Source organism: Narcine bancroftii, chromosome 5 (genome assembly GCF_036971445.1).
Source record: "Narcine bancroftii isolate sNarBan1 chromosome 5, sNarBan1.hap1, whole genome shotgun sequence".
In the NCBI taxonomy this organism is placed as follows: Eukaryota; Metazoa; Chordata; class Chondrichthyes; order Torpediniformes; family Narcinidae; genus Narcine; species Narcine bancroftii.
The window spans coordinates 97,586,016-97,612,402 of record NC_091473.1 but is presented as its reverse complement, the minus strand read 5'-3'; the positions used below and the strand labels follow the sequence as shown (position 1 = coordinate 97,612,402).

Below are 26,387 nucleotides of genomic sequence, written 5' to 3'. Positions count from 1 at the left end.
CAGATTCATGTAAGACAGCAATAATTACAGTAATACCAAAGATGGGGAAGGATCCACTAACACCAGCATCATATAGACAAATATCTCTAGTTAATTCAGATTATAAGATAATAGCAAAATTATTATCAAACAGATTGGCTGACTGTGTACCAAAAATAGTAAAACAAGATCAAACTGGATTTATTAAGAAAAGACGAACAGCGGATAATGTCTGTAAATTTATTAATTTAATTCATGCAGTTCAAGGAAATAAGATGCCAACAGTGGCTGTTGCTTTAGACGCAGAAAAAGCCTTTGACAGGGTAGAATGGAATTATTTATTCAAAGTATTGCAGAGGTTCAATCTACCAGAGAAATATATTAATTGGATTAAAGCATTATATAATGGCCCATTGGCGAAGGTAACAGTAAATGGATATGTATCAAACCAATTTAAATTAAGCAGGTCAACTAGGCAGGGATATCCACTATCTCTCTCACTGTTCGCTTTAGCAATAGAACCATTGGCAGAACTGATAAGAACAGAAAATAAAATAAAAGGGATAAAAATAAAGGAGGAGGAATATAAAATCAGTTTATTTGCAGATGACATCATAGTATACTTAACAGAACCAGAAATATCAATAAAAGAACTACATAAGAAATTGAAGGAATTTGAAGAAATATCGGGGTTCAAGATCAATGCAAATAAAGTGAAATGATGCCAATGAGTAATGCAGATTATACAGAATTTAAAAAAGAATCACTATTTAAATGGCAAACACAAGCAATCTGATGTCTCGGTATTAGAATAGATAATAATTTAAGCCACTTGTACAAACTAAATCATCAGCTACTAATAAAGAAATTGCAGGAAGACTTAGAACATTGGAAAGAATTACTGCTAACGTTGATAGGGAGGGTAAATTGCATTAAAATGAATGTCTTCCCAAGGATAAAATACTTATTTCAATCGTTACCAATTCCCTTAACAGAGAAATTCTTTAATGAACGAAAGAGAATAATAAGGAAATTTTTATGGAAAGGTGGGGGGGACCAAGGATAGCGTTAGATAAATTAACAGAGAGGTACAACCAAGATGGTTTGCGGTTACAAAACTCTAAAAATTATTATACAGCAGCACAATTAAGGTATCTAGCTCCTTTACTTCCTCAGGAGTTTGCAAAAGTTTGGTATGACATTGGAAACCCTGGCAAATTTCTACATACGTGTGCTAGAAAGTGTGCTGACCCACTGCATCACAGTCTGGTATGGGGTCACTAATTCCCCTGAGTGTAAAGCCATGTAAAAGGTAGTGGACTCAGCCCAGGACATCACAGAAATACCCCTTCACACCATCAAGAACATCTACAGGGAACGCTGCCATGGGAGAGCAGCAGCAATCATCAAGGATCCACTACACCCAGCACATGCTCTGTTCTCGCTGCTTCCAATAGGAAAGAGGTATAGGTGCCACAAGGTTCAGAAAGAGCTGCTACCCCTCCAGCATTAGACTCGACAACAAACTCAATCAGGGACTCTTTTAAAGACTCATACTTTTGCACTTTGTTCTTTCCTCTCTATTGCAGTCAGTTGTTTACAAGTGTACATTGTGTGCAGTTTATTTTGCACTACAAATAAGTAGTAATGCTACCTCACCTGCAGGAAGAAGAATCTCAAGGTGATGTCATTTATGTACTCTGACAATAATTCTGAATTCTAATTGAGGTTGTTGCAGTTGAATTGTTCCTTTTATTGTTCAAATGACATTGAGATGTAAAGGCAATTTGATATTGATTTTAAAAGTAAATACATTGGTATCAATGATCAGTTTGAAAATCGATTAAGTGAAGAATCAACCAGGTAGCATTGAGAGCCTTTTGTTCTGCTCTTGGATGGAAGTACTGCTTAATGATTTTCCTCATTAGATTTGGGGTTTTGAAGCTTTTCCTCCAATCTGCAACATTTAGGTAGTACTCTTTTTTTCTGCCAAAATGAACAATTCAGCATTTTCCCCAAATCTACTCAATTTGTCACATCTCAGCCTACTCACTTACTATAACAGTATCCTTTAGAAGCCTCCTTCTGTCCTCTTTATACCTTGCTTTCCTTCCTATCTTTGTCTAATGACTTTAGCATTTATACCTGTTGTCAAAACTCCATCAGGCAGGATCCAAGTGGCAAACCGCACATTGCTTCATCCCAAAAAAAATTATGCCAAATTTGTATACCATTAGTCAATGTGTACCTTTTAACATGAGCATTATTTTCTGCAGTGCAACCTTCTGGCATCACAAGCCTTGTGGAATACTGTACTTCTATCCATCAGTTCCCTTGTATCTACAGAACAGGTTACTGAAAATAACTCCAATAAAGAGATCAAACATTACTTTCTTTTCATAGAACCATGCTGGATTTCTTTAATTTCAATACCTTAACAAATGTGGCCTTTTACTGCCTTTGAACATTTTCAAAGATATTTTCTGTACAAAACAGATGGACTTGAATTGCTAGATTCCCTATCAAAATATCAAGGAAATTATATATTTATGTATATTAATGGTTACGATGGAAAACTTTTGACAAAAGAATTTCAATTTACTTAATTATTCTGCTGACTATTCCATTTGATTTTAATATATGAAGGCCAGAACTTACTTGTGCTACTGTAACCATAAGGCAAGTTTGAACATACCTTGTGCAAATTATACAGTTGTGAACTTGATCTCTGATCTTCAGTCTCAAGATTCTGCACCATGGAAAGCCAATGTGCATGTAAACAGTATCAGTTCAAAGAGCAATCCTAGGATAACAAAAGAGCTTCATATGCCATCAAAGCCCAATACTCTAAGCCAGTGGTTTTTAAACCGTTTCTTTCCACTCACATACCATCTTAAATAATCCCTATGCCATAGGTACTCTGTGATTAGTAAGGAATTATTTAAGGTGGTATGTGAGTGAAAAGAAACAGTTTGAAAACCACTGCTCTAGCTAGCTGTTAAATCTGTCAAATCTGAATGTTCTCTCTGTTCTGTTATCCCCAGTGCAGTAGGTTCATTGGACATACTTCCCAGTACAAGTGTTTATAATTTATTGCATATTCTCAGAAACAGCCTTCAGTGTAGTGCAAGTTGACATTAAAGACCAAGAAGGTAAATTTGGGACTTTGGGCAAGAAATACCAGTCCATGGAATTACTGGAGCAGTGGTTAAGTGTGAGTATTCTGGATGCCTTCAGTAAGGTGTTGCAACAAAGCTGAAAGATATGGAGTTGGGATGGATGCCAGAATGGATTAAAGAATGACTAATACAATTAAAATAGATGCTTGATTTAAAGAGGTATCCTAAGAAATGTGGTCACAGGAATCTGTGCTGACACTTTCATTACCATTTAAAGGATTAAATTGGAGCAAAAAATGTCAAATTATAAATTAAATTGGTGATGGGAGGTTGTTTACAATATCACTAACTGGAGCAAGTGATACATACATAATTTTGGCTAATTTAGGTGCGGACTCGAAAGGCCAACATGGCCTGTTTCCGCTCCATAAATGGTTATATGGTTAAGTAAGAAATTTAAAAATTCACTTGTTTCTTTGAAGTCAAGAAACTAAAAGAGATAAGCAATGAGTTCAGGAAACACAGGTAAATGTATATTTCTAAAGATGAAGAGTGCAAATCCAGGACTATGATTAGTTTATGGAGGAAGGGAAGAGGAGAAATATTTGAGAAAACATGACATTTGCATAAAATTTTGGACATGCAAGGAGAATTGAATACTGTATCAAAGAAGATTAGTGTTTTAGAAAAGAGAATATTTTGGAAACCTCCGCTCTTTAAAATTATGGGATGATCTGGATGAGGGGATTGGATGTAATATCTCCAAATTTGCAGACGACACTAGGCTAGGAGGGGTTGTGTTCACTGAGGAGGGGGTCAGGAAGCTCCAGTGTGATTTGGATAAATTGGGGGACTGGGCAGATACATGGCAAATGCACTGCAATGTGGATAAATGTGAAGTTATCCACTTTGGTAATACAAACTGGAGGGCAGATTACTATTTGAATGGCAATAGATTGGGAGATGGGGAAGTGCAGAGAGACCTAGGGGTTCTTGTGCACCAGTCACTGAAGCCGAGCATACAGGTACAGCAGGCAGTTAAAAAGGCAAATGGTATGTTGGCCTTCATATCAAGAGGGTTTGAGTATAGGAATAAGGATACCTTACTGCAGCTGTACAGGGCCTTGGTGAGACCACACCTGGAGTATTGTGTGCAGTTTTGGACACCTTATCTGAGGAAGGATGTTCTTGCAATGGAGGGAGTGCAGAGGCGATTCACCAGGCTGATACCTGGAATGACAGGAATGACTTATGAGGAAAGATTGCGCAAATTGGGATTGTACTCGCTGGAGTTTAGAAGATTGAGAGGGGATCTCATAGAGACAAATAAAATTCTGGCAGGACTGGACAGAATGGATGCGGAAGGGATGTTTCCAATGGTGGGGGAGTCCAGAACCCAGGGCCATGGTTCGAGGAGATGAGGAGGAATTTCTTTGCCCAGAGGGTGGTGAATCTGTGGAATTCATTGCCACAGAGAGTAGAGGCAGGTTCATTGAATATATTTAAGAGGGAATTTGATATATTTCTTCAGTATAAGGAAATTAGGGGTTATGGAGAGAAGGCAGGGACGGGGTACTGAACTTTAAGATCAGCCATGATCTCATTGAATGGCAGAGCAGGCTCGAAGGGCCGAATGACCTACTCCTGCTCCTATCTTCTATGTTTTTATGATTAGTCAAGGTGAATGTGGAAAATCTCAAATTTTGGGCAAATCGAACAAAGGTATAAATAAGATAGCAGATCAAAACATTTCAGATAATTTTCTGCATGATAGAAATAGTATAAGTATTTCAAAGAAGGCTTGATCCAAATACAAGAAAGAGGAGAAAAAAGATGAAGGTAGGGTAATAAAATAATTGGTGTGGCATACAAGTAAGCAGAAACCAGCTGAACAGAGTAGCCCAATTCTACATTTGAGTCCTAAAATTTTCCCTAAAGTCTGGATGTGAGGATTAAATAAATAATTATTTGCAACTGTATTTTTGTTTTACAGATAACAGAAACTCGACTTCGACCATGAACCCCTTGGTTTCTCCAAGATTCCCAGTAAAAACAGTGGCTAATAAAATCAGTAAAAGAAATGTCAAATTAAAACACCTGATTTTACCTAGGAATGCAAGTTTAAAAGGTGAGTTTTACAACTATTCTAGGGATGCATTAACCTTCATAAAATTCAAACCATGTGCATTATTTGAAATTTTGCACTTTGAGATCAGTGTTTTGGATCTTGGCATAATCGGTGGTGATATCTGGAATAGTTTGCTTCAATGTTCACAGGGTCCGAATTGAATTTGCACAATTCAAATGAATGGAAAGTGGTTGGAGAATATTTAAATACAGGAAATTTTAACTTGATAGCCTGATTAAATTTAGTGAAATTTCTTGTTTTTTTTTATTTTCGAACAATACTGAAGAATACAAGTTAAACTCAGGCAGCACATTCATAATGTATGGCAGGGCCCTGGGGATTCATAGAAACAAAAGACCTAGAGATCCAAGAACATAGTTTCAATGAAAATGGTAAAATGCATAGGCAGGGTGATAGACTTCTTTGGGTGGGTTATCGAACGAGAGTTGCGACGTAACATTACAAATATAGGTGAGACTGTATTTGGAGTGTTTGCAGTTCTGAAAAAATCTGATGAAGTTAGAAAGATTCATGAGGATGATTCCTGGATTGAGGTACAAAGAGAAACTGGAGAAGCTTGGACTGTATACCTTGGAGCCAAAGAGGCTAAACAGTTTCCTTGAAGAGGCGGGGGGCCTTGTGTGGAGATGTGATGTTATACCCCGTGCTGGGGTAAGGCAGCGTTGAACTGTGGCTGCAGGATGGAGGGGAACTCATCGAGTCTGCTGGAATTCTCATCTCTGGGAGCGGCGATGGCAGCGATTTCGGGTTTGCTGGCATCCGTGGCATCGAGGCGATCCGAGTGGAATGTGTGGGCGTTAACCAGTCTTTTGCCTTTCAGGCGCACAAAATCAGTGAACCGGTGCGGACTCAAAAGGCCAACATGGCCTGTTTCCGCTCCAAAAATGGTTATATGGTTACAGATGCTATAGGTTTAAGGCAAGAGAGAACAAATTTAAGGCAGCCTGAGGTGCAAGTTTTTTTTTCATTCAGAGAGGGCAGTAAGTACTGTATATAGCATTAGCAGCCAGACAAAGTGGTAGCACCAGTACAGTTGCAGTGTTTAAAGGCATTTGGACAGATAGCATGGATAAATGTTGAGGCCTAATGGGAGTAGCTTGGATAAGTTAGGCTGACTTCACCCTTCAATATCTTTTGGAATTGGAAGGAAACCAGTGGGAGAAATGGTGCTCACCACAATAGTCAGGTTATGTGTAATGCATTTTCCCATTTTTAACAAGATACAGCCTAATCAAAGGTTGGATAAAGTTATTTAATGTTTCTCCTCATAAGATGTGGTCTCTCATTTCTAATTCCATCTTCAGATGTTGGATCTCCCCAGTAAATACCCAAGGCAAGTATTTACTACATCATAGATGGTGGTCATTTGACTCATTGTATCCTCATTGGCTCCAACTACAGCAGAAAATGAGTACCATGAAATTTAATGGGACATTTCACCCACTCAAGATGATTCAACTAGAGAGGCAGTTAAATGGAACAGAAATCCTTCATTGTATCCATGTCTTTTTAAAACATCTAATATGCAAGAAGCCCAACAATGGGAGGCTTTTCTGTTTGATTTCAAAATATGGAATTAATCATATTAAATAAAGGAGAGCATCTGGGTGGATGTTTTTCCATAATAGAAGTTACTGAAAATAGAACTTTACAACACAATGGTAATTCAATGGTGCCCAAAGGAACAAAGGAAAATGTCCTGCTTAAAAAACAAACAAATAAACTAAATATCAGCAACAGTTTCCTCACTTTCCTGCAACTAATTTGGTCTCGCACTGACATCAACACTATTTCTGAGATTCTTTTTTACAATCTACATGTACTAAGAAGCAATTTATATTACACCTGTTAACCTACCAGCACACCTTTGGGATGCGAGGGGTAAACCCGAGCAGTTGAATCTCTGCAACCACAAGAAAAACCAGTAAAATGCATAAGGGCAGCAAAAGTCAGGACTGAATCCAGGTACCAAGAGCTATGAAACTGCATTGTGCCACCTGAAGAAAATAGCACTAATGAAATCACATTTCTTTCAGTTTAATCCTGACAGCCTTTTGTGACCTTTTTTAAAAATTCTGATATTCCCCATTTTTATCCTACAACAGTTTTGATATTTTTACAGTTTTACTTTATGATTCATGATCATTTAAATACATTGTACCTATCTTGTTTTAGCTGCTTAGGCTCTGACTACATGTAGTCATTTTCATTTCATTCTTATTTAGTTTATTTGTGTTGTAAAATTCTATTTTCGGTAACTTCTATTATGGAAAAACATCCACCCAGATGCTCTCCTTTATTTAATATGATTAATTCCATATTTTGAAATCAAACAGAAAAGCCTCTCATTGTTGGGCTTCTTGCATATTAGATGTTTTAAAAAGACATGGATACAATGAAAGATTTCTGTTCCATTTAACTGCCTCTCTAGTTGAATCATTCTGAATGGGTGAAATGTCCTATTAAATTTCATGGTACTCATTTTCTTAATTTGTTTGCTTATTTGCCCTCTACATCTTTGTACTGTTAGGTGGCATCTGGTGTTATAGTTTATTTTTTCTCTATATGGATTCTATTTCAGTCTTGTTGATTGCTGTATTTTATTCCACTGCTATTATGTTATCCATGGGAATTCGAACACAAGTTAACTGAAGGGAGGGTTAAACAATTCAAGGAGTCAAGCATCAATGGGAGTTGAAGAATTTGTAGGTTGGGCTCTTATTGGGAAATTATTGCTGGTTTTGTTGAACAGAAAAACTATTGGAATACAATGTACTTTGATCCCTAAAAATGGGACCCCCCCACCAAGATGTGCTATACTTGCCTTCATAGGTTGAGTCTCTGAGTATGAGCTCATACATGTTACAGTTGGACAGATGAGGTTGCTATTGGAGTATTATGTGCTGTTTTGGAAGCAATGCAATAGAAAGGATGTGGTTAAGCTACAGAGGATGCAGAAAAGATTCACAAGGATACAACCTGGATTGGTGCGCTTGAGTATTCAGGAGTGATTGGGTAGGCTGGATTTGTTCTCCCTGAATCAAAGGAGAGTTAGGAGTACCATGATAGAGTAGATACCATTATCTTTTTCTTACAGTGGAGGACAAAGAATGAACACAAGAGATTTAAAGGAGACCTGGGGGTAAATTCTTTCACTCAAAAAGGGAGCTACCACCAGAGGTGGTGGCTGCTGGAACATTTGAGGCATCTAGAGGAAGACATAGAGGGATATGGAATTAATCCAAGTTAGATCTTTATAACGGTTAGCACAGCTGCAATGAGCTGAAGGGCCTATTTCTCGGCAGTACCACCTGAGGAGTATGACTACAAATGGCCAGGACATTTGAAATTTGAGATCTGTCATCTTTTAACAAAGTAGCAAGTGACACAGAATACTGGAAACCTGTAGAAGTTTCCATTTGGGGTGCCATCTTGCACTTTGATTTATTCATCCATTGGTTTTTTAAATGTTATTGTTAATTTCAAAAATGCAATCTAAAATATTTAAATTATGGATTCCTTGATACAATAATACAAGGTTGGTGTTCCCCTCCTGCTCTAATATTTTCTACAACACTTGATTCGTATTTAGCGACTTGATTTAGTATTTATCTTGTCCAGTGAATTGAACCCTATTCATACATAATTGAACTTTTAGCAGTCACACTTGTACACCACTCTTGCACTACAACCCATTTAATATGGATCCAAATAACTTGCCTGCAGTTCAAATGTGGGGATATTGAAACCATGCAGTTCAACATGTATCCTGTATCCATTTTCATGCAAATAACATGTGTGTTCATAGTCTGCTGCATATAGTTTTCATGTATTGGTTCCTGAACTTAAAGGGTAATGATTTTTCTGTTTTAAGTTATTTTAATACTGCCACTTCTAAAACTTTGTATGACCTACTACTTTTAATGTTGCAACTCTGAAGGACCTGTTCCTTAAATCTACAGATGGCCAGCTTTCTTATCAAGATCTTTACAATTTATTTGGTATCCAGAATCCTGATCCAGAAGAATTTTGACAGTTTGATTCTAATAAAGATGGAAAATTTTCCCAAACAGAACTTAGTGATGCATTTGGTTCATAGGGGACTGGACAATACATTAAATTGAATGAGTGGAGTGTTTTTTTTTAATTAAAAAAAAAACAAGTACAGTCTTCTAATTGCTACAATTGCACCTTTTAAACAGTATTTCACTTATGTGCAAAAATTGCTGAGGAATATTTATTCTAAATACTAACTTTAACTTTGAGCTTGCCCAAAAATAGTTTTTATTGAAACTGGCTGCAGTGAATTGAGACACTTAAATAAGGATTGAATAATTCAAAGTAAAGTTTTTGTGTAAACTTTCACTCTTAATAAAAGTGTGTAACATAACATTATTCAGACATTAAGATTCTTGAATAAAATAAGTTTCCATTAATTTGGGTAGAGATTAAAGTAAATTCATATTTTGAATCTTTCCCTGGTACTGGAGAGAAGAACGTTTGGCAAATTTAAGGTTGTACCTACTATTTTGTACCTACAATCTTGGTGAAATGTAACTGGTCAGCCTTGAAGACTGTAGTCATTTGTGACTGTTTATCTTGACCTTTGCATTTTCTGATCTAGAGGCCACTGCCAGCTGCAAAAATTCGAGCTATCAACAAATATCTTGCACGTATAATGCTGGAAGTGGAATGACTTTTGTGTGGGTAATTAAGACTGCTTTCATTTTGGCTCCCATCCTTTAATACCTGCACTTCTCAATCTGCTGTTTGGGAGCAAAATTGGAGATATATTTACTAGCACTGAATGGCAGGAGAGTCAGAGTTTTACAGGCCTTTTGACCAAACTCTTCCATGCCGACCAAATTGTCTTCCCAAACTAGTCCCATTTGTCTGCATTTGACCCATAATCCCTTTCCTGTCCACGTATCTCTCCTTTAACGTAATTGTACCTGCCTCTACCACTTCTGACAGTTCTTTCCACATACCACCACCCTGTGGGTGAAGAAGGTGCCTTTCAGATCCCCTTTATATCTGTGCCCCCTCTTTTTTGGACCCCCATAACCTTGGATAAAGACTGACCATTCACCTTGTGTATGCTCCTCCTGATTCTATCAGGTCATCTCTTAGGGTCGAGGAAGAAATGTCCTAGCGTATTCAAGTCCTCCAGTCCTGGTAATAACCTTTCAAATTTTGTTCTGCGTTTTTTTTCTCGCTTAATGTCATCTTTCCTATAGCTGGGTGACTGGAACTGCACACAGTAGGTGGATGTTCTATATGTTCTTTATGAATCTGGCAAGTTTATGTGAAGTTTCTGGTGTCCTGTGGTACACTGAGAGCTCAAAGCCTATGTAATGTCATAACAAATAAATGTATTTTTTGACAGCTTATATTTGGACAATTTTTCTTTGTAAACCATTCCATAGTTTATGAACTGGGTATTTTAATTCAAGTCTCCAATTTAGGTCTCTCAGTTGCTGTAATTCAGTCATTTGTTTTGGAGCTTGAGCTTGTAAAGACCTGCAGAGCTAACATGTACAATAAGTGGTGTACAGGACAATAAAACTTGTATGATGTTTTATTTGACTTGAATAAATTTTGTCTTTCTTTTAATGATATAAAGATAATTGTATATTGGAAATGTATATAGTTGACAGTATATTTCTAATGTTGAAATAAATATGCATTAAAATTAGCAACTGATGTCTTTAGTATATGCTCAGCTAGGAATGAGATTTCATTTGGTATTGGCTTTAGATCCCAAACTCTATAATCTGAATGAAATGCTTGCTTTCAATGCATTTCATAATTACAGAAATTAACGAGGCAATTGTGCAAGAGTTTTAACTGTCAATACTAAAATGCTGGATTTCTTGATTTTCATTGGTTCCTGAATGTCATCTTTATATTGAATTATAGTATTTTGTGGACAAATTTTTAATCAAAATTGTAACTTTATTGCAAACTAATGGATCTTGTCCAATAATGACCTCGAATTCTAGCAATAAGATATCAATCTTTTCAGGACTTGTGTTGTCTTCAGACATTTTAAGAAATGCTCTAATTTTGTAAATTGGGTACAGGGAAAAATTAATTCAGGTTGTTTGCACTTGGTTGTTAGGTAAATTAATTTGCATAGTATAACCCAATCCTGAAGCTTAAAGCTAAACACTGGGCAAGTGCCCTAAATGAGACTGCTTTAGAGCTGGGACATTTTGTTACTACTCTATATGTAGTAGTCCATAAAATGTGAAAATTAAAATGTTTAGTTATTCCTTTGTGGTGCACAATACAGCAAAATATATTTTTTGAGATGGTATTCCTGCAATAAATTAAGTAGTTGTTCAAAGTAACAACCATTTGTTTTGATGATGTGTTTTGCATGTTTTATATCATGTAATGATCAAAATATTTATAATTTGTTGGACAATAAAAACACCATATTTAAACTTGTGTGTGTAATAAATTCTCCATTAGCATTGGTGAAATATTAATATGTGACATCTATAAATGGAATAATTGTGATCAGTAATACACTATTGGGCTCTAGAGTACAGAAGAACTAATGTAATTGGCTTATTTAAAAATAAGACAAACACCACATCTGATTTGCCTTTTCCAACAAATTTGCACATCAGTGGAAGATTTTTTGTATATTATTTTTCTGTTTGTGAATAAGATTGAATAAAATGTCGTTGTCATTTAAATTAAACTCTGTATTGAATTTATTGGTAAATAGGTTAAAAGTCAAGATAAATCTAATACTTATGAAGCTACATCTTTCAGTAAAATCATTTATTTAGAATTTCATTAATTCTTTGTTCAAACTCTGCAAAATTTAATGAAGATTCCTCATGACACTGCAAATTGAATATTAAGGCTTTACATAACATTCTTCGGGTAATAAGTATTGAACTACCCAAGACCAAAGACTGTGCTAAATGAAGCCCTTTCAATTTCGTACATCCCCTAAAATATGAGGAGATAATTAAACAGGAAATCAAGTTTCATTGGTTTTCATTTTCCACTAAGTTGAGTCCTAGAGAATGGCCCTATAAGGGCTGGGAAATCTATTTATGCAAATAGAAAATTAAATTTCATCTATCAAATTCTTGGTCACTTAAAATGTGTGGCTTTCCTCAGCTTGAATAGTAGCATGAACCTTTGAGGTAAAACTAATACAAATGTCGATCTCAGAACTCTCAACCAGAAAGACAAGGAGCCATAGAAAATATCTGGCTGATCTTGAACAACTAACCAATTTTTGCCTAAACTTCAACTTTTCTCAAGGTCATTTTAAATTGTTCATGTAACTGGTTCATAAATCAATTAAGTCTCTTGTCCTATCCATTGCCTCAATACAAGTAATTAAATTTCCATTAAGCTAGCCACGCAGCACAGAAAAAGGCACCTCACTGACTGTCAAACACCCATCTATACTATTCCCTGGTAAGTGAGAGTCCCCCATATCCTGGTAATTGAAGCATTTGTCTAAACTCTTGAATGTTGTGAAGGCTTCTGTCTCCTCCATCTTCTCAGGCATTGCTTTTCAGATTCTGAATTCACGATGTTCTAAACAAAATTCTTCCTCCAATCGCCTGCAAAATTCCTCTGTGCTCTATTTTTTGTCATCTCTTATGAGCAAAATTTTGTGCCATCTGTCCTATCCATGCCCTTCAAAATGTTGCATACCATGCTTTCTAGTCGTCTGCCTCTGATCAGTGCTGAGTTCATTATTGTTTGTCATCTACATCAAAGATGTGGCTGATAATGCAGTAAATTGGATCAGCAAGTTTGCAATGACAAAAATTGGCAGTGTAGGGGAGAGTGTAAATTTTCAAAGCTTGCTGTAGGATAGACAGCGTAAAAGTAAATAGGCTTTGAGGGTGGGTGAAATACAAACCAGAGGACATGGGTTAAGAGTGAAAGGAGAAAAGTTTAGTGGGAACATAAGGGGGAACTTCCAGCTGGAAAAATAGGCTGCAAAATGGCCTCTGGTTCTCAATTCTCCAACTTTTGGCAAAAGACTCTGTGTTCATCTATTCTGTTCCTCATATGATTTTGCATATCTCTATGGAGGTAACTCATCTTTTTGTGCACTGAGGAAGAATGCCCTAGCCTGATCAACCTCTCTCTACAGTTCAGAGTCCCGAACCCTGGCAATATCCTCATTATTCTCTGCACCGCCTTCAGTTTGACAAACCTCTTTCCAACAGCACAGTTGGAAACCACCAAAACTGAACACAATTCTCCAACTGGGGCCTCACCAACATCTTGTCCAACTGCAATATGACCCCTGAGTTTCTATATACAACACACTGACTAATGAAAAGCCAAAAGCTTTTTTTTTAAATTACCCTACCTAGTTGTGATACCACTTTCAAGGTACTATGTACCTGTATGTTATAGAACATTACAGCACAGAGTCCCCTTTGGCCCTTCTAATCTGTGCTGAACCATTTTATTGCCTAGTCCCACTGACTTGCACCCAGTCCATAGCCCTCCATACCTCTCCCATCCATGTACCTATCCAAATTCTTCTTAAATGTTAAAATTGAGTCTGCAATCACCACTTCAGCTACCAGCTCATTCCACATTCCCTGTGTGAAGAAGTTTCCCCTTATGTTCTCTCTAAACCTTTCCCCTATCACTCTTAATCCATCTCCTCGAGTTTGTATCTCACCCACCCTCAGTACTCTGTCTATCCCTCATAATTTTAAATACCTCTGTCAAATCTCCCCTCAGTCTTGTACACTCCATGGAATAAAGTCCTAACCTCTTTAACCTTCTCCTATAACTCAGTTCCTGAAGTCCAGGCAACATCCTGGTAAATCTCTGCACTCTTTCTTTCTTATCTTTCCTGTAGTTAGATGACAAAAAAACTGCACACTATACTCCAAATTTGGCCTTGTAGAACTGTACAAATTTTGATTCATGAAGCCAATATGTCAAAATCTCTCTTTAAAACCCAATCCCTCTGCTTGACAACATTCCCCAAATCCTTACCATTCACTGCGTGGGTCCTACCAGAAAATAACATTAACTTCTTTTCCCTCTGTGAACTCCGATTACATCTTCAAATGCATAGGAAAGACATCCGACATACTAAAAGACCCATCACACCCCAAACACACTCTCCTCCTGCCATCAGGGAAATGCCCAACCAAGTGTGTGAAATTGTGCACCATGATTAAAGACAACTATCAGACTCCTTTTTCAATCTTTTTATTGGTTTTTGAAAAAGAAAAAAAGAGTATAATTAATTTCTAACCCCAACCTATTGTATGAGCGATTACTGTCAAAGTCAGGCACCAACTATTAACTTGAACACTAATATGTTCAGCACAAAAAAGGAAATGAAAATGGAGAATAAAAATTAGTATCAACCAAAAATAATTGATCTATAAATTTTAAAAATAATTTTTTTTAAACCCAAAGAGAAAAAAATGTAATACTTGTTTTAGTAATTGAGCACCTAATTTTCTCTAGAGGGGTGCCATCAAATCCAATAACCACTGTGTACGTGTGGGAGGGACAACATCTTTCCACCACAGCAACATGAGCCGTCTAGCAATCAGGGAAGTAGAAGTTACAACATGGGATTGAGATGGCGTCAAAATTAAGTCCATTGGTCCACTCATTCCAAAAATAGCGATAAAAGGGCTTGGAGAGAGATTTATATCAAGAATTAAAGATTGTGTGACAAAGAGAGAGACCTAACCAGAACATATATAAAGTACCTTCCTGAATTGTACAGTTATCACACTTAGAGGATATATTGGGGTAAAATTTAACTAATTAAACTTTGGAATAGTGGGCCCTATGGACTATTTTAAATTGTAATAAGGAACGTCCAGCTCAGAGAGAGGATGAATGTACATTTTTCAAAATAGAATCTCATGCATCTTCCAAACTTTCTTAAAGAAGTTATCGCTAAATCTTAAAAATAGTTCATAAAGGGCTGAAAGCAGTCCTTTCTGATTTAATCTAAAATGATACACTTCTCAGATAAGATTAAAATCTAAATCCTGGGGAAGCCTCAACATTAAGGAGTCTAAGAAGTTTTGTTAGCTATCAGGCTCCTGAATGAACCCCACACCATTGCCATCATACTGTCTTTGCTTTGTGCTAATTTGTCTTTTTTCATTGCAGCTTTATAGTCTGTGATTATGTAAATATTCTATCATTTTTTCATAGTTTGGGAAAAATACATTTTTTTCTTTTATTTGCCACTGTGGTTGACAGTTTTATATTTGTAATCAAATAATTCATGTGATTAAAGTGCACATTCCATATTTTGTTGAAAGTTATTTGTATACATTTGAGTTTAACCATATAGAAATTACAGCACTTTTTATACATAGTCTCCTCATTCCAAGGACCATCATATTGGGGACATAGCAATGTTATATATTATATATAATATAGAGTCATGTTTAGTATTTTATTGCATATCCCTTGTAAGCAATGACTGTTTGAAGCCTGTGGTTCATAGACATCTCCAGGTGCTGAGTATTTTCTCTGGTGATGCTCTGCCATGCCTCTACTGCAGTCATTCTCATCTCCTGCTTGTTTTGGGGACTTTTCCCCTGAATTTTTTCCTTCAGCATATGGAAGGGATGCTCATTTGGATTTAGATAGGGTGACAGAATGGGCCATTCAAGAATTTTCCAGTTTTTAGCTTTGAAAAACTCCTTTGTTGCTTTAGCAGTATGTTTGGGTTCATTGTCATGCTGTAGGATGAAGCGCTGTCCAATGGGTTTAGAAGCATTTGCTTGAACTTGATCCGTAAGATGTTTCTATGCACCTCAGAATTCACCTTGCTATTGCCATCAGCAGTTACATCATTAATGAAGTGTGCCAGTTCCTGTGGCAGGCAGACATGGCCAGACCAGACATGGCCAGGCCATAACACCCCCACCACCATGTTTCACAGATGAGGTGGTATGTTTTGGATCTTGGGCAGTGCCTTTATGCCTCCACACTTTGCTCTTGCAATCACTCTGATACAGTTTAATCTTGATCTCATCTGTCCACAAGACCATTTTACAGAATTCAACAGGCTCTTGTATAGACTTCTTGACAAATTGTAATCTGGCTATCCTGTTTCTGTAGCTAACTAGTGATTTGCATCTTGCAGTGTAGCTGCTGTATTTCTGTTCTTGAAGTTGTCTGGAGAGAGTAGTCATGGACACATCCATACCTATATGCTTTTTCTTCTTAATGATGATCCAAGCAGTTGATTTTGGTAATCCTGTTTGGGCGATGACCCTTACTGTTTTATTTTTGTTTTGCAGCATCATATTGGCTTTTTTGACGTTCATTGACACAACTCGAGTTTTTATGGTGGAAAATGGCAAATGCAGACTGCAAAGGTGATCAAATGCTTAGAAGCAACCCTTGCTCTCTTTTAACCAGACCAATGATGCAATTAAACATGCCTGGATAATCACAAACACCTTTGAAGCTAAATATCCCAAACATCATGCCCTGAAATGGAGGAAATATGCATAAAAAGTGCTGTAATTTCTAAATGGTCAAACCAAAATGTACACAAATAACCTTGAATAAATTCTGGAATGTGCATTTCAATTACATGTGAATTGTTTGATTACATATTTAAAACTGTGGATCAAGGGTAAATAAAGACAAAAATGCGGTCTTTGTCCCAAACATGATGGCAGGCACTGTCTGAGCCAGAACCACCAGGCTGAAAAACAGGTTCTTCTCCAGGGCAGTGAGACTGCTATGGAAATGAAGGAATTGCGACAAAGGAATTGAATCATAGGCTTTCAAGTCCAGAGATCCAGAACACCACACAAGGAGTAGGTTCAACATGCAAAAAGCCATCTCCCGGAAAAAGTGGAGATTCCAGACGAGAATGGAAAAAAATGAAGGTTACCCAATAGCTGTGGCTAGGCCTGCTCCCCTCTCCACTTTCCAGAGAGACCGGTCCTCTGATGAGTCCTTCGTTCACACATCTCTTTGCAACAATCACTAGTCACTGACCTTCAGGAGAATACGTTCCAACCACTACTACCCACTGCTTCTGAAAGCAAGCCAATTCTGAATCCACACAGCCAAAGTTCCATGACTTTCTGAATGAGACTTCCATGGGGGGGATCTTGTCAAATGCTTTACAGAGGGAGGCCTCGAGAGCAGCAGAAATGGACTGCAATTAAATAAGTCTTTTTTAAAAATAAAATAAAATCCATTCACACCACAACTGCCACCCTATCTTCATCAACTTCTTTTGATACTTCCTCAAAAAACTCATTTAGGCTTGTGAGTCATGACTACCCCTCAGGAAGCCATGCTAACTATTCCTGAGAAGAATGTACTTCTCTAAATGCTTGTAAGTCCTGTACCCAAGAATCCTCTCCAATAGCTTCCGCACCCTAAATATTCAATAAATTAAACAATTCATTAAAAAATGAACCTATCTGCTAATAACATCAGTGGCATTATAATAAATTTCGGTGTATCCACATTTGTGCATATATTGACTTTTAACTCTGGCTATGATCCCATTAGCTTTTCCTCGTTGATAAACAAAAAGATTCATTGTCTTAACTCACCTTTGCAAGCAATTATTTCTCTCATTTTATATCTTTATTAACTTGCTACTCATCTCTTGCTGTAGTTCCAGATTAAAATTCTCTTATCTATTCTCTCAGTATTCTCAGAAGGGTGCCTAATGAACAGCCACCTGATGACCTTCCTTTCCTCCTCATGTTGATTTGCTAGCCACCATGTCAGCTAAATGCTAATCTCATCAGCTTTATTCACCACTTTCTTCAAGGATATTGCCAGAAAAATCAACATTCACAGCTTCCTCTGCATCTTTTTTTTCCCTGGAACATCCACTCAATGTGTTTTTTTAATGGAAGAGTGCACAAAAATTTGGGTATCAAATCAAACAGAAAAAAAAAGACAGAGATTATGAGTGGGTATTTGAAAGGCTAAACCTAAAATTGTTGTTATTGAGTTAAACAATGTTTCAAACAAACCACAAGTGCAAGTTACAGTGTAGATTTCTATGAATGAACTTCTTGCATCTGACTGAAAATATTCAGTACTCATGGATAGCATGAGGGGGTGGTTCTTCCTTGTGTTGGTGGTCAACCCCATGGCCCTGATGATCCTCTACTGTCAATACCTGGGAATTATGTGCAGGCTTGCCTTCAGGAGAGTGAATCCAAGGAAACATCTGGTCCACTTGCTTTATACCAAAGACTGTGTGGCTCGGAATATAGAACCATCGACAAGTTTTTCTGATGATACCATGTACTGAGTTAAATAAAAAGGGGCAATGAGTTAGCATACAGGAAGAAGATTGAAAGCTTGGTTGAATGCTGCATTAACAGCAATCTCACCATCAATGCCACCAAAACCAAAGAACTGCTTCTGAACTTTAGGAAGGGAAAACAAGAGGAGTACAAAATCCAGTGATCATTGGATGATCAGAGGTAGAAGGGGAAGGAAATTTAAATTTCTGAAGTCACTATCTCGAAGGACCTTTCCTGGACCCAACATACTAGTGTCATCATAAAGAAAGCATGTACTTCCTCAGGAGTTTGTGGAAGTTTTATATGACATCAAAAACTTCTACAGAAGTGTGGTAGAAAGTGTAGTGACCTGCTGCATCACAGTCTGATGTGGGGGCACCAATTCCTCTGAGCGGAAAACCCTGAAAAAGATAGAGGCCACTGCTCAGTACAATACAGGCAAGACTCTTCACCATCGAGAAAATCGATATGGAACGCTGCTGTCAGAGAGCAGCCCGCCAACATCAAGGATCCACACCACCCAGGAAATGCTCTGTTCTTGCTGCTGCCATCAGGAAAGAGGTATAGGTAACCACAAAACTCACACCACCAGGTTCAGGAACAGTTGCTACCCCTCCACCATCAGACTCCTCAACACAAACTCAATCAGAGATTCATTTCAGGGCTCTAATTTTGTACATTACTTATTATTCAAAATTTATTTACTGTATTGCAAAGTTTGTTTACATTTATTGGATTGCCAGGGGTGGTAGTGGAGTCTGGCACAATAGGCACTTTAAAAAAAACTCTTACACAGGCACATGGATACAAGAAAAATAGGTTATGTGTAACGTAGAGAAGGTTGAGTTGGTTTTCTATTGGTCAGCATAACGTGGGCTGAAGAGTCGATACTATATTGCAATATTCTATGTTCTTTGAACCTTCTCTCAATTAAAGTCACTGTAATACTTCAGAGCCAATAAAGTATTTGATGATGTTATTCTAATTTAGGAATTCAGCAGTAAATTTAATTGTTAATTCTTTAGAGAGTTGTACAGCAGAGAAACTGGACATATGGTTCACCACATCCATGCTGGCTATGATACACATCTATGTTATTCCCATTTACAGGTACATGTTATGTAGCCTTCTAAGCCTTGGTGATTAAAGTTCTCATCTAGATACTTAAATGTTGAGATCACCTGCCTCCACCTTCCATTCAGGCAGAGTTTTCATATTCCAATTGTTCTCTTCCTCGCATTCCATCTCAAACCCTTATTCTTTACCACAGAACATGACAGCACAGAAACAAGTCCCTTTGGCCCTTCTAATCTGTGCCAACCATTTTTCTGCCCAGTTCCACTGACCTGCACCTAGTCCATAGCCCTCCATACCTCTCCCATCCATGCACCTGTTCACATTCTTCTTAAATGTTAAAATTGAGCCTGCATTCATCACTTCAGCTGCCAACTTGTTCCACACTCCCACCACTCTCTCTGTGTAGAAATTCTCCCTTATGATCTCCCTAAACTTTTCCCCTTTCACCCTTAACCTATGTTCTCTGGTTTGTATTTCACCTACCCTCATTGGAGAAAAGATTATCTAATCCCCTCATAATTTTAAATACCTCCATCAAATCTTCTCTCATTTTTCCATGCTCTAGGGCACACATGTCAAACTCAGGCCCGCGGGCCAAATTTGGCCCGTGATATAATTATATTTGGCCCGCAAGATCATCTCAAATATGTATTAGAGCTGGCCCACTGGCCGCCGCGCCAGTATAGCGCATGCACAGCTAATACTACAAATCCCAGAATGCTTTGCAAATGCGTTGGTGCCGGCCCGTCAGCCCGCTAATTGCCCCCACCTTCTCTCTTTCCTTTCATTAGCATCTGCGACCTGTCACCGAACTCACATGTAATAAACCCCTCACGAAAAATGGCCAAACGAAAGACAGAAAACAGGACCTTTCAAGACAGGTGGGAGGAAAACTCTGACCCCAGAATTTGATGAACTATCATCTATGAAGAGATGCCAAGTATCTGGTTTAGACCCAGGTGCATCAGAGTAAATCATAGTGGAGCAAGCGAAGCTTGGATTAATATTTTCTTTGGTTAACTTTGGACTGTTCATAGTTGAAAGATTGGATTTTCATTGAAGCAAGTTGTTATTTTTTTGACTTGTTGGCTTGTGAAAAAAAATACATTTAAAAGGAGCTTAAAGGCTATAGAGAAATATTATTTATTGAATATTTTATTTCTCATTTGTTAATGCTTCTTCTGGAAAGAGTTTAACCAAAACTATTATGAAACATTTATTTTAATAAGAAAAAGTTTAACATTACATATGTTGAAAGAAGAGAAAACATGCAGATGTTGTTGAAAATTTTCAATAAATATTTAGTTTGGCCCACGACTTAGTCTAAGTTTTTAATTTTGGCCCTCTGTGAATTTGAGTTTGACACCCCTGTTCTTGAGAATAAAGTCTGAACCTGTTTAACCTTTCCCTGTAACTCAGTTCCTGAAGTTCAGGCAACATCCTAGTAAATATTCTCTGGACTTTTTCTATCTTACTGATATATTTCCTGTAGTTAGGTGACTAAAATTGTACATATAAACCAAATGTGGCCTCACCAATGTCTTATACAACTTCACCATAACATCCCAACTTAGATTTATGAAGGCAAATATACCAAAAGCACTTTTACATCCCTATCTACCTGTGACGCCACTTTCAGGGAATTATGTATCTATATTCCCAGATCACTTTGTACTGCCCAACTTCTCAGTGCCCTACCATTTACTGTGTATGTCCTTTATTTGTTTCTCCTTCCAAAATGCAACACCTCACCCTTGTCTGCATTTCATCTGCTATTTTTCAGCCCATTATTTTCAGCTGGTCCAGATCCCTTCGCAAGCTTTATAAATTTTCACCATTCACAACACCTCTAATCTTTCTGTCATCTACAAATTTGCTGATTGAATTTATCACATTTTCATCCAGATCATTGATATAGATGACAAACAACAATGGTCCCAGCATTGATCCATGAGGTACTAGTCATGGGCCTCCAGTCTGACAAGTAATCATCCACCACTACTCTCTGGCTTCTTCTGTCCAGCCATTGTGAAATCCAGTTTACGACTTCACCACGATTACTGAGCGTCTAAACCTTCCTGACTAACCTATCATGTGGGATCTTGTCCAAGGGCTTACTAAAGTCCACATAGACAACATTCACAGCCTTTTCTTCATCAACTCTCCTGGTAACCTCCTCAAAAACCTCTATCAGATTGGTTAAACACAACCTACCATGCACAAAACCATCTTCACTATCCCTAATCAGTCTCTGGGAATCCAAATACTTGTATATCCATTCTCTTCGAACATCTTCCAATAAGTTATCTGCTATTGACGTGAGGCTCACTGGCCTAAAAATCCAGGGAGCCTTTTTTAAGCAATGGAACAATATGAGCTACCCTCCAATCCTCCGCCACCACACCTGTGGCCAAAGACATTTTAAATGTTTCTGCCAGAGCTCCTGCATTTTCTACACTAGCCTCTCTCAAGGTCCAAAGTAATATCTTGTCAGGTCAGGGGGATTTATCCACCATTATTTGCTTTAAGACAGCAAACACTTCCTCCTCTTTAATTTGTATAGGTTCCAATGACTTCACTGCTTGTTTTCCTTACTTCCCTTGACTCCGTGCGAGTGAATACCAATGCAAAGTACCCATTTAACATCTCTCCCATCTTCTTACGCTCCATACGTAGCCAACCACTCAGATATTCGAGGGACCTTCACATTGTCTGGCAAAGCAATCTCATGCCTTCTTTTAGCTTTCCAGATTTAATTTTTTCTTGCATTTTTTATACTCCTCAGGTAGCTCAGTTGCTCCATATTGCCGATACCTGCTATACATTTCTCTCTTCTTCCGAACCAGATCCCCAAAATCCCTCAAAAACCAAGTAACCTTATGCCTGCAAACATTGCCTTTAATCCTAACAGGTACTTACGAACACTGAACTCTGAAAATTTCACCTTTGAAGCATACCTTGCACATCCTTGCTAGAAAACCACTTATCTCAATCCATGCATTCTAGATCAGTGGTTCTCAACCTTTTCTTTCCATTTACATACCATTTTATAGGGAACTATGCCATAGGTCCTCTGTGATTAGTAAGGGATTACTTAAGGTGGTACGTTAGTGGAAAGAAAAAGTTTGAAAACCACTGTTTTAATCATACCTAATTGACTTATTATGTGCAAGGTTTCATAACTCCAAAGAAAATGGGCGAATGACAAATTTTCACAAGCAAAGTATTTCAGTAACAGTTGGGTCTAGAGCAGTAATTCTCAACCTTGTCTTCCCACTCACTAATCACAGAGCACTTATGGTATAGGGATTACTTAAAGTGGAAAGAAAAAGGTTGAGAACCTTTTCTAGATCCTTTCTCATTTCCTCAAAATAGCCTTTCTCAAATTTAGAATTTCAACCCGAGGTCCAGACTTAACCTTCTCCATAATTAACTTAAAACTAATTGCATTATAATCACTGGACCCAAAATGTTCCCCTATACATACTTTTGTCACCCGTCCTGTCCCGTCCCTAATAGGAGATCCAGTATTGCATTCACTCTAGTTGGTACCTCTATATATTGATTTAGAAAAATTTCATGAACACATTTGATAAACTCCAAGCCAATCAACCTTTTTATTAGGATGGGATTCCCAGTCAATGTGGGAAAAGTTAAAATCTCCTACTATCACAATCTTATGTTTCCTGCAGCTGTTGCTATCCCTCTACAGATTTGCTCCTCCAATTCTCATTAATACAGTCTATAATACAATCCATGAGAGTGGTCATACTTCAGAATCAGAATTTATTGTCATGATCAAGTCACAAAATTCATTATTTTGTGGCAGCATCACAATGAAAACCTTCATTTAAACCACTTTACAAAATATAATAAAAATAAAAATAAAATATAAAATATAAATATAAATATAAAATAAAATATAATAAAAATAATAATAAAAATAGTGCACAAAATATCAAAGTAAGACAGTGTCTTTGAATCATTGATCATTCAGGAATCTGATGGCTATGGGGAAGAAGCTGTCCTTGTATTGCTGACTGCTCATCTTTAGGCTCCTGTACCTTTCCTGGAGAGTGAAGAGGACATGGTGGTGGGGGTACTTGCTTTCTTAAGACACCACCTCTTGTAGATTTCGATGGAGTGAAGTCTGGTGTTTGTTGTTTCATCTTGTGTGAGTTTCATATGTGTGAGTTCTTAGACAACACATGGATGAAGGAAAAGGTTCTTTACTTTAATGTTGATGTAAACAGCCCATGAGGCTGCAGGCCTTAATTACAGATCTCTCATACTGCAGTCTCTTGCTCTGTGTCAGCCCCTGCTGGCAGCCAAGTATAATCAAACAGGAACTATATCCTTAACACCTTGCTAGTAGCAAATGCAACCATGATCACTATCATTGCATCTAACTTGTCACAGGCCAAGTTAAAAACCCTGTGGAATTTTTTGTTTCCCTGAATGTTGGCACCTCCATAGCAGACACTTTTCAAGAGTCTTCAGTGACATACTAAATCTCCTCAACCATCTCTTCTGTTCCTCAGCTCCATCCATATAGCCTCAGTAGATGACCCCTCTTGTATGTCCTGCCTGAGCACAGCAGTGATATTTTTCCTGATCAGCAATCCCACTCCTCCACCTTTATTCCCCCCCGTTCTATTGCGTCTGAGGCAATAGAAGCCCGGAACATTGAGCTAGTCCTCATCTTCCTGCAACCATGTTTCACTAAAGACCACAATGTCGTAATTCCACGTGCCAATCCACACTCTAAGCTCCTCTGCCTTTGCTACAATAATCCTTGTATTAAAATAGATGCACCCTAGAATGAACAACCTATTGACTTCTAAGGGTACATGCAATTTTCCCATCATCTTTTCCTTTCTCCACTCCTCTATCTGCTCTGACATCCTGGTTCCCATCCCTCTGCAAACCTAGTTTAAACCCCCACTTCCCCCCTCCCCACAAGGATATAAGTCCCCCTCAGATGCAAACCTTCCCGTCGGAACAGGTCCCTGGAAGAGAGCCCAATGATCCAGAAACCTGAAGCACTCCCTTCTGCATCATGTCTTTAGCCACATGTTAAGCTACATTATCCTCCCATTTCTAACCTCATAGCACGTGGCACAGGTGGCAATCCTGAGATCACAACCCTGGAAGTCCTGTCCTTCAACCTAGCACTTTACTCCCTGAACTCTCCTTGTAGGACCTCCTCACCTTTCTATATATAACCATATAACCGTTTACTTTGCAGAAACAAGCCATGCTGGCCCTTCAAGCCTGCACCGGTTCACTTGAACAACTCCTCTAGCTCAACCCTCCCACTCTCCGCCCAAAACCCTCCAACCCCATCATCTCCATGTACACATCCAACCTTCTCTTAAATGACAGAAGGGACCCTGCTGCAACTATCTCTTTTGGAAGATCATTCCATTCTCCCACCACTCGCTGAGTGAAAAATCATCCTCTAATATTTCTCCTAAAGTTTTGCCCCCTTATCCTTAACTCATGCCCTCTTGTTCCAACCTCGCCTGCCCTCAGGGGAAAGAGTCTGTTATGTCTAGTCTATCTATTCCTTTCATAATTTTAAATACCTCTATCAAGTCCCCTCTCAGTCGTCTACATTCCAATGAATAAAGTCCCAGTTTTCTTAATCTCTCCCTGTAATCCAGATGCTGTAAGCCAGGCAACATCCTTGTAAACCTTCTCTGCACCCTCTCCACCTTATCTATATTCTTTCTATAATTTGGACACCAGAACTGAGCACAATACTCTTAACCAGGCCTCACCAATGCTTTAAACAGCCTCAGCATCACTTCCCAGCTCCTACACTCTATACTATGATTTATGAAGGCCAGCATACCCTATGCCTTCTTAACCACCATGGGACTCCACCTTCAGTGTATTCTGTACCATAACCCCCAGGTCCCTCTGCTCCTCTGTGTGCCTCAATGCCCTCCCCTTAACTGCACATGTCCTATTCTGGTTATTTTTACTGAAATGCAGCACCTTACACTTGTCTACATTGAATTCCATCTGTCATCTTTCAGCCCACTCTTCCAAACAAACCAAATCTTTTTGTAATCCAAGAAAACCTACCTCACAAATTCCTGACTAGGAGTGTGGATGAGGGTAGCGCAGTGGATGTTGTCTATATGGACTTCAGTAAGGCCTTCGATAAGGTACCACATGGAAGGTTAGTTAAGAAGGTGCAGTCTTTAGGTATAAATTTTGAGATAGTCAAATGGATTGAACATTGGCTGAAAGGGAGAGGCCAGAGAGTGGTAGTGGATAATTGTCTGTCAGGTTGGAGGCCGGTGACCAGTGGTGTACCTCAAGGATCTGTATTGGGCCCATTGTTGTTCGTTATATACATTAATGATCTAGATGATGGGGTGGTAAATTGGATTAGTAAATATGCAGACGATACTAAGATAGGTGGAATAGTGGATAATGAAGAAGGTTTTCAAGGATTGCAGAGGGATTTGGGCTGGTTAGAAAAGTGGGCTGAAAAATGGCAGATGGAATTTAATGCTGATAAGTGTGAGGTGCTTCATTTTGGTAAGAAGAATCAGAACAGGACATACGTGGTAAATGGGAGAGCATTGATGAATACAGAAGAGCAGAAAGATTTAGGAGTAACGGTACATCGTTCCCTGATGGTATAAACTCACGTGAATAGGGTGGTGAAGAAGGCTTTTAGTATGCTGGCCTTTATCAATCATTGCATGGAATATAGGAGTTGGGAGGTGATGTTGAGATTGTATAAGACGTTGGTGC

The 26,387-nt window shown here is 38.1% G+C and overlaps 1 protein-coding gene across 4 annotated transcripts in view; it reads left to right on the top strand.

Annotated features, from left to right (window-relative positions):
* The window catches only part of efcab14 (EF-hand calcium binding domain 14), a 79,399-nt gene extending 62,560 nt beyond the window's left edge, over positions 1–16,839 (top strand). For 2 of the 4 annotated variants that reach the window (XM_069938462.1, XM_069938461.1), the window contains 2 exons: positions 5,092–5,226; positions 9,872–11,696. In XM_069938462.1, coding sequence (XP_069794563.1) covers positions 5,092–5,226; positions 9,872–9,993 — 257 coding nt within the window. In that variant the 3' untranslated portion in view covers positions 9,994–11,696. Of the gene's footprint in view, positions 1–5,091; positions 5,227–9,209; positions 11,697–16,544 lie in introns of those variants that run through there. The other 2 variants (XM_069938460.1, XM_069938459.1) reach the window with 2 other exon arrangements.
* The last annotated feature ends 9,548 nt before the right edge of the window (positions 16,840–26,387 follow it).